At 40.2% G+C, this 9,298-nt stretch overlaps 1 protein-coding gene across 2 annotated transcripts; it reads left to right on the top strand.

Annotated features, from left to right (window-relative positions):
* The first annotated feature begins 2,488 nt into the window (after positions 1-2,488).
* LOC127410111 (leucine-rich repeat transmembrane protein FLRT2-like) lies at positions 2,489-7,670 on the top strand. Of its 2 annotated transcripts, none has more exons than XM_051645172.1 (2): positions 2,489-3,005; positions 5,287-7,670. In XM_051645172.1, the coding sequence occupies exon 2, from the start codon at positions 5,621-5,623 to the stop codon at positions 7,595-7,597; it is 1,977 nt and encodes a 658-aa protein (XP_051501132.1). In that variant the 5' UTR covers positions 2,489-3,005; positions 5,287-5,620; the 3' UTR covers positions 7,598-7,670. The 2 variants fall into 2 exon arrangements, with proteins under 2 accessions (XP_051501132.1, XP_051501133.1); XM_051645173.1 differs by having other exon boundaries at positions 2,497-2,519.
* Positions 7,671-9,298: the final 1,628 nt, after the last annotated feature.

Raw genomic sequence — 9,298 nt, 5'->3', positions numbered from 1 at the left:
ACTTCACCCCAGCTGCCGTTTGCCATTCTTTTTGTAGGTCACGTGATGTCATCCTATGGTTATTGAGTGACATTCGAATGAGTTGGCGGTAATCCTAGTCAGTGGAGAGTCGTTTTCGCCCTCTGCTGGTCTGCAGCTTTGTTGTCCCCAATGTCTGCTGCTTGACCTTGTTCTTATGAACCGCCATCTTTGAAATTTTAAGGATGGAAGCAACCTGATGCTCACTGTATCCCTCTGCTATTAAAGCCAGAATTGAACCCTTCTTTTCCACACTGAAAACTTTTCTTTTCAACTCTTTTGGCATGGTCAATGGTTATTTTTTTATTCCAATTTCTTTTGAGGTACTACCAGCACTGTTTTTGCCATCCAGCTGGTCCTATTTTAAGAGGATAGTGATGACCACAGCAGTGGTTTTTTTCCTCATTTTCCTCATTAAATAAGATTTGGTTCAGGTGATCAGCTAATCAGTTTGTGTTGGATTTCAACAGACACTGGAATGGAATGGCTGCTATACACGTTGATATGCTGATTTAAGAAAAATTTGGAGTGGTCTCTTAATTTTTTTCCAGAGCTGAGTATATATATACATACATATAAGGCCTTGTAATTATATTACAATATGTAAATGTAAACATGCAAAAAGCTGGAACATGCAAAACTACTAATCACATATAGAAGTGAAGTGCATGTTGATCAGGAGAGCGAGTGGGTATCTTTCTCTTTCTGTAGTGCTCTGATTGTGGATTGGGTCCATGAGGGGTCAGTGAGTGAGGGCTTTGAACCAGATTTTAAGCTCTACCTCACAGACACCCACTGAGTGCTCAACCAGCAGAATAAATGTGACCTGAAGCCTATTTCCAGTCAAATTTATCAGCAGCAGAACACTTTTTATCAGATGATTTGCTATGAGTGAATGTAATACTACAGAATGCTGCATTTAGAAATAAAGATGCTTGCAGCCACAGATTATTTACTCTCAGCTATCATATATAGGTTATTGTTTTACAGTAAGTATCTGTATTTAAAAAAAAAAAAAAAAATGTCATTAATAGATATTGACTGACATACTTCAGGGTTGTATACATAAGTAACTGGCTCTGTACAGTTTTCACAGTGTCTTTGGGGAATATATATCACAGAAACTGAAAGACATGACCTAATACTGTACGTTATAAAACTTTCTGCTGTGTGAGCAAATGCTATCCATTCTGGTAATCTAGGATTTGAGAATTTTCCAGTAAATGTAATTTCATGTAAAAATATGATAGGGCCTACCATTTTACTCCTGCATATTTGTTGTGGTTCGGTACATAATTCATTGTCTGTATGGCAGACAGATTTATGTCTAAATTAAATTTTGTGGACTGAGAAGGACGATGCAGTCAATCATTGACATTTAGAAGACAAAATGAAATATAAAAGACATCTGGAAAGTAAATAAAAGGGCTCTTCACAACGTGATACTATGGAGACAATAACTCCAAGCTGGGAACCTGCAAGTGATGTGATCTCTTCTTCACTCAATTTATTTTCAGTAAGGCGGGAGACACTATTTCTCAGTGTTCACCGATTATAATTATCCGCCCTTTCTTGTCATTTAAAACTAACGGTCGCAAATTGATTGCAATGGGCCCTAATAAGTGTGTGGAGTTTTCCCTCCCAGTGGATTTAGGCCCGCGAAAAGCTGTCCCTTCACTGTTAGCCGGCCTCTATTTAAATATCATGTCGCGTTTACAGTAATCTGGCCTTAATTAAAATGTACAGTCTGACAGAGTGCTTTATCGGCACATTCTGTGCGTCGTGCACGCTAGTGAGGGATTAATGAGCGTTTTGTATCGAGCTTGAAATGAGAGAGAGAGAGAGAGAGAGAGAGAGAGAGAGAGAGAGAGAGAGAGAGCATCTGAGATAAATTCCTAGTATTTTAGACCAACAATGGCAGAGAAAAATGAATTAATCCAGGTGAGCGGGAAGCGCATGGCTACATCACAGTGCTTCATCAATTTAAAATCCTGTTTAATTGCTCTCATAAAATTAGCAGGTCATTCTCCTCATGTGTCTCAGCTCACTGCAATTACCGTTTAAATGTCAATTGACCGAATCTCCAGAGGTTTCATTCGCGTTTGTATATTTTAAACGACTTTAAAATAAAACTCACAGGTAACACATAATGTTAAAGGGTCTCGGAACCTCTAAAATCGCAAAAACATGTTCCAAAACAAGCAGTGTATCTTTCGACGTTTTAGGCAAAATATAATTCCTTAAAGAAAGCACTATTTGTATGTTCAATCCAATTTAAGAATATATAAAATATGCATGCTAATAAATGCAGCGGTAAAGAGATTAACACGAAAAGCAAGCTCGTAATCTTAAATAGAGATGAGCAATTTAAAATGTAAGTGTCATTCCACCCCTGCCTCTAATCTCCTTACTCAGGACAGTGTGGGAGGACCGACCGAGAAACTCTGTGCAGACCAAAGGGAGAGAAAGAGCAAGAGAATTGGAGAGTGAGAGACACGGAGGTGTGCAGTAAACAGCTCATTACCAGCGCAATTTTCCTCTGTAAACATCCCTCGGAGATAAATCGGCGAGCTCTTGTTTTTCGCTTTCAAGAAGTATGATAATGTGAAACGTGATGACGTGGATGTATTTTTGGCTTTTTGGGCGAGTTTCCCGTTTCGGCTAAAGACTCCTGGAAAAGTGGACGTTGCACGTTTGAATTTGATTTAAATTAAAGGTTTAAACGAGGGCTCAGTTGTGGGAAGAGAGGGAGCTGATTTGGCTAAAAAGTACTGAGCGCGGACATTGAGCTCTCCATACGGGAGTCAGTATGCTATCCGGAGGCGCAGCGGGCGGAGAGGAGCTCGGAACCGATTCGTTAAAACAGTATATTACCGGAATGGCGCTGGATGTTTACGTCCTGTCCATTCCACCGAGCGCATGAAGAACAAGAAGAGAGGGCTATTTGAAGTATTGGCTTTATCTCGGATACAATCATGTTTCATGAGGTAGGCTGATTTAATGGAGACAATGCATTTATTCTTTGCTGGATTAAGTCTATTTACCCATCCGAATCCAGCGATATACTGTAGGTAACCTCTATATATCACGTTAAAAAGTTTGGAAATAAATGGCTACTCTTTAGTTGTAGTGCCCTATGTATAGTTGAAATGGGCATTCGTCCGAAACTATTGTGCTGTTCAACCACGGGCTTTTACTTACCCGCACACTATTTCAACTCATATCATATATGATAAGGCTTGTCCAGTCATATCTGAAATAACATGTAGGTAATACGTTTTACACGGATAATTAAAGCGGGTTTTCTGGTCAAACATCACTGCCTGACATGGCACCGTTTCTCTTCTTGTTTGGCCGAAGCACTCTGTGCTCGTTGCGCGGCTCCCTGTACCAATGATTATTCATTCACATCAACAGTCTTCGCTGCTCGTCCGACTTCACATGATCCGCCTCGAAATATTGTCTACGATACAAACTTTGAGTTTAGTATTTTATCATTCTGTGATCATTTTTGGATCTGCTTTAGACAAGACATGTACAGCATTTATAGTGAAAAAAAAAAAAGCTTATTGTTGGGGGTGGGGGGGTGGGGGTTGATTTAAAAAAAAATAGTTATGTAGGCCATGTGGAACGGTTATGTCATGTCTGCTTATGGTTAACTGTACACCCCTTAATATCTTTGAATATGTGTTTTTTTTTTTATTTTTATTATTATTTTTTTATTAATTATTATTATTATTATTTAAATCACACCGCTGCCACCATCTGTCAAACCTTGGTTCTTGGTAAGGATAAGGGTTCTCTTGCCAGGCATCGATTCTCTTAACTCTATTAACAAAGCAGATGGTATAGGCCACAATAGCACATCCATGGCAAATGTGTTTACTGAACATTCCAGATGCGAAAATGTGTGTTAATGTATTTTACAGTGGCAGAAAAGCATACGAGATGGAGGAAAGTTTTTTTGTTTGTTTGTTTGTTTGTTTAATTACTCACAGATCCGTGTACAGTTTGTCCGATTCTGTCATATTCCATGCTTTACTAGGTAGCATCTGTGCATTATACAATTTTTTGGATGGTCTGCTACAACATTTAAATTTTTGTGAAATATGACAGCAGTATAAATGTCTGCCAAAAAGCCTGTTTTCTGTCTCCAGGTACAAAATGAAAGTTTCTTCCATCCAGTCTTGATTAAAGGGCTGCAGCTGCCTTGCCCAATTATAAAAGAGTTTGTTTTGATTAAAAACAGTACACATGCAGCTTACTTTGAGTTTTAACTTTAGCAGGTAACAGATTTAAATCACCTGGAAATGAAGTGGTAAAATCCAAACAGTAGATTTTGAAACCTTAGAGAATGCAAAACCTTTTCACAGAGAGAAAAGCCTGTATTGATCATTTATTCCAGATAGAGGGACTAAATTGTACCCCAACACCATTTAATTTGACAGGCAGCATTCGTCACATTGAGCTCTGAGAGGACATCCTGCACTCTTTTAACTCATTTGATTGGTTTTTCCCATCTCATGTTCTGTGATGCACCATGAAGATGCCATATGCATATTTAATATTCATATGAAAAAGCAGTAGCCAAAGACTTATAATGAACACAAACTTACTGTCAGTGATTTCTTACAGCATGCAGCTTCCCTTGTTAAGCTAGAGCAGGGGCTTTCAAAGTGTGGGCCATGCCTCCCCGGGGGGCGCCAGAGCATGTCAGAGGGGAGGCAGGGAGAGTGGTAAAATTTTTTATTATATATATATATATATATATATATATATATATATATATATATATAGAGTTTAAGTATTATATTTTATTTAGAACATTATTTAAACAGTTCTGAAAATAATAGGCAAAAAAAAAAAAAAAAAATATCAAGAATCTTTGTGAAGATTCTCAGATATTTTTCAAGCTCACAGATAAAGCAGACATGACGTATTAGTCTGTAATTACAATGGAGTGGTTTCTGAGACCACCAATTTCAAATCCTTCAGTTTCAGGGGTCAAACCCAAAAGACGATGATACATTGAGCAGTATTTAAATTTAGGATTTACATGGACAGGATCAGTTGATGCACCACGACCTTTATGTGTTGTTTTTCAGGAGATTTTAGCTAATGACAAAATGCGACCTGCTTAACTCCACAGACAAGTAGTTTTTAGCCATCGTGTACATTGTGTAATCAAATGAATGTATGGAGGCTTTGGTCTGGTACCCACAACTTTTTTTTTTTTTTTATTCTAATTCCTTCCTTTTGTTTTTACAGGATACTGGAGCCAAATGTCAGATCTTCCGGAAGCAACTTGGGCTGGGGCCCATCAGCACTTGACAGCAGGCTGGGAGGTGGCCAGTGTGGCTCAGTGCTTCAGCATACTCTCAGTCACACCCTGTTGGGGCCTGCACAGAGCGAGAGCAGTTCTGGTATGATCTGATATCTCAGCATGGATAGCTTAAGTGAGAGAACCCACACACTCTGATGAGACCACCTCTCCAGAAACGGACTAGAAATTATCGAGGGATTACTCCTCAAATTCCTGGTTTATCTGTGAACTGCACATTTTGTCTTTTCTTGCCATTTCCTCTTCCTCCTCTTTTTCATTATGGAGTTTCAAGCTGGATTTTGGAATAACGATTGGACTTCATTTCTTCGCTTTTGGTTGACAGTGTTGTTGAGCTTGCATGTGCAGTTCAGCCCCGTCTCCTCCTGTCCAGAGGAGTGCCGCTGTGATAAAACATTTGTTTACTGTAATGAGAGGAGCTTGACGTCTGTGCCTCTGGGGGTACAAGAGGGATATAAGACCCTCTTCCTCCACAACAACCAGATCAACAATGCCGGCTTTCCAGTGGAGCTACACAATGTTGCCTCAGTAGATACTGTTCACCTATATGGGAACCAGCTAGATGAGTTTCCCCTCAACCTTCCCAGGAACGTTCGAGTGCTGCACCTCCAAGAAAACAACATCCAGACTATCTCCAGTGCTGCGCTAGCCCAGCTACCCATGCTGGAGGAACTCCACCTGGATGACAACTCCATCTCTACTGTAGGAGTAGAGGAGGGGGCTTTCAGAGAGGCTGTCCGTCTCAAGCTTCTTTTCCTCACCAAAAACCACCTGAGCAGCATTCCTAACGGATTACCGGCTGATCTCAAGGAGCTGCGATTGGACGAGAATCGCATTGCAGACATTGATGAGGATGCCTTCCAGAATGTCACCACCCTGCAGCGACTGTTGCTGGATGGGAACCTCCTAGAGGATGAGGCCATCGCTCCTGGGACCTTCCAGGATCTGGTGAACCTCAAAGAGCTGTCCCTGGCACGCAACTCACTCACCACTCCTCCACCGTTGCTCCCTGGTGCATCCCTGACCAAACTCAACCTGCAAGACAATCAGATCAATAACATTGAAGTGCAAGCCTTTTCTGGGCTCAGTGAACTGGAGAGATTGGATATCTCCAGCAACCAGCTTCAATTTCTTCCGCCGGGTGTCTTTGACGGCTTGAGAAACCTGAAGTCTCTAAATGTGAGGAACAACCTCTGGCGATGTGATTGCAGCATTAAGTGGGTCATTGCATGGCTCAGGTCTCTGCCGTCTGCGATAAATGTCCGCGGCTTCACATGCCATAGTCCAGAGCGGGTGCGTGGCATGGTAATTCGAGAACTTACCTTAGATGCCATTGACTGCCCTGTGGGCACAGTGTTGCATCCCTGGCCAACCCATTCATATCCATCCACATTACCACCTCGCAAAACCACCACCACCCCCAGAACCACCCGCTTCACCACCATTTTATCCACTGCTTTTTACCCCCCCACAGCCAACCCCACACCCCCAGTACCACATTTCCCTCCCGGGCCCTTACCTCCCTATGAAGACCCCTTGAAAATCTCCTTTCATGTTGTTAATTCTACCTGCATTGACGTGAGTTGGGAATCTTACTTCACTGTGACAGCTTACAAAGTGACATGGGTCAAGATGGGTCAGAGCTTAATGAGTGACATCACTCGAGAAAGAACTGTTCCAGGATACCAGCGAAGGCTCAGCCTGTTGAATTTGGAGCCCAGGTCTCTCTATCGCATCTGTGTGTATGTTCTGGATACTCTTAACACTTACAGACCAGGGGAGGATACTATCTGTTCCGAGGCTAAGACCAAGTCCACATCCACATACTCTGAATCGGAGCAGGCTGCCCAGCAAGACAACACATCTACACTCCTATTGGCTGGAGTGATAGGTGGGGCAGTGTTGGTGGTCTTAGTGACACTTCTGAGTTTGTTTTGCTGGCACATGCACAAGAAAAGCAGGTCAGCATCGTCCAAATGGAAATATAATCGTGGCAGGAGAAAAGATGACTACTGTGAGGCTGGCACCAAAAAGGATAACTCCATCCTAGAAATGACTGAAACAAGCTTTCAGATAGTGTCGCTTAACAACGAGCAGCTTTTAAAAGGAGACTTCAGAATTCAGCCCATCTACACACCTAATGGAGGAATTGGCCTCAGAGACTGTCACTTAAGTGACAATAGCATAAGTTACTGCAAGAGCAGTAATGTTCCCAGTGTGGACTTCTGCCACACATGATGCTCTTCAATGGAATCTACATTGAAGAAATATATTTGTTTAGAAGAAAAATGTAGTTCAATATACTGTACAATACACACACACACACACACACACATATATATATATATATATATATATATATATATATATATATATATATATATATATATATATAATACCATATATATATATATATTCTTTTTGTTTTTCAGGTGCAGTCAACATGGTAATTTATACTGTGGACAAGTATGTGGAATTCTGCAATATTTTATATTCTTAGTAAATATGAAATGGTTTTGTAATTTGTGAGGCTCAAAGTGGTTTGGCTCAAGGACACAGCAGTTATTTTGTAAATTCAGATAGCGCTGGCTACCTGCTGCATATGCAGTCCACATGTTTGCCTCTTGACCACTTTCAGATCCTGAAAATTTTGCTAATAACCACAGAAACAAAATATGTCCTTTGTGCTGAAATACGGCTACCCTTTCACACACCAGTAGTTAAGATAACAGAGTGGTCAGAGGTCCGTGTAGGCTTTGACCATTTAATTTCCTATTTGGAAAGGAATAACCAGAAAGGAAAAGATGGCTCGTTTTCTCATTTAGTTTAACAAACAGAAAATGAGAATTCGGCTCAATTTCTCCTTTATTGTTTAAAAATTGTTTTCGCACATGTGGGCGGCACTGAAACGCCCCGTTCATCTGATTGGTCAAACTGCCCCATCTTCTGCATGGCCTTAATTCTGTCAGGTAGAATAAGAGTCGGTACGGCTTTGCCAGTGTGTTTACCCTTTAATAAATTAATGTTGCGAACCACCACTCAACTACGCTTGCCATTTGAAGCCAAAATGTGTCGCTGGGCACATTATTAGTACTGTTGTGACTTGCGAAGCATTGCCTCTAATGTACAACGTGTGAGAGATTGCAAGCCCAGACTATATGCTGACATTGGTGTATTATTTATTATTTTTATATTTAATAACATTGTATGATTTTGTAGTAGGCCCTACCTGTGTTTCCATGTCACATTGATAAATGCAAAGAAGATAGTTCCGTCACTTTGGATAAAAGTGTAAACTAAATAATGTTTAGGTATTAGCCTACTGTAAGAGCAACAAGTGGAGTGAATGTAAAAATCTAATAAACATTACCATGATAACATGTCTGTAACATTTCCCACTCGTCTTGAGTGAACATTTAATGAGCTCACTAGGTATTTTATTTTATTTTTTTCTGGGCAGTATTTGTGCAGTAGGGCCTATGGCAAAAAGCAAAAGTTGTTACAAGTGTACTTTACAAGTTGAAACAAAAACAAGTTTGGTGGATTAAAAATGGCAGGACACAATTTGTGTAATTTAAACCATCTGAGAGTGACAGATAAATATTTTTTTGTTTTGTTTTGTTTTGTTTTTGCCAATTCCTGCAGTCAGAATTGTTTAGTAAGTAAGGTTCAAGCAGGGTATGTGCAATGGAGAAAGTTGTTCAGTGAAGACGTCTTAAAAAGTTCTGAAAAATCAAGTTCAGTTTTGGTTGAATGCGTTGTTGTAAGGATAAAATAAAGTTGTTGTACATTACATTTTCCATTGTTTTGACTGACATACACATCTGCCTGCAGACACCTAGCTGTGTGAATTCATTTATATATTTAACACGATTAACATAAGCCCTTCACATTAATTGAATGTGATTTATACCTAGTATATCTTAAAATATAGGAGGT

This window comes from Myxocyprinus asiaticus, chromosome 19 (assembly GCF_019703515.2).
Source record: "Myxocyprinus asiaticus isolate MX2 ecotype Aquarium Trade chromosome 19, UBuf_Myxa_2, whole genome shotgun sequence".
NCBI lineage: Eukaryota > Metazoa > Chordata > Actinopteri > Cypriniformes > Catostomidae > Myxocyprinus > Myxocyprinus asiaticus.
This window is presented reverse-complemented; position numbering and strand designations above follow the sequence as displayed.

Bases quoted from the DNA above. Each gene is read 5' to 3' on its own strand.
- LOC127410111 (XM_051645172.1), top strand. From the start codon at position 5,621: ATGGAGTTTCAAGCTGGATTTTGGAATAACGATTGGACTTCATTTCTT.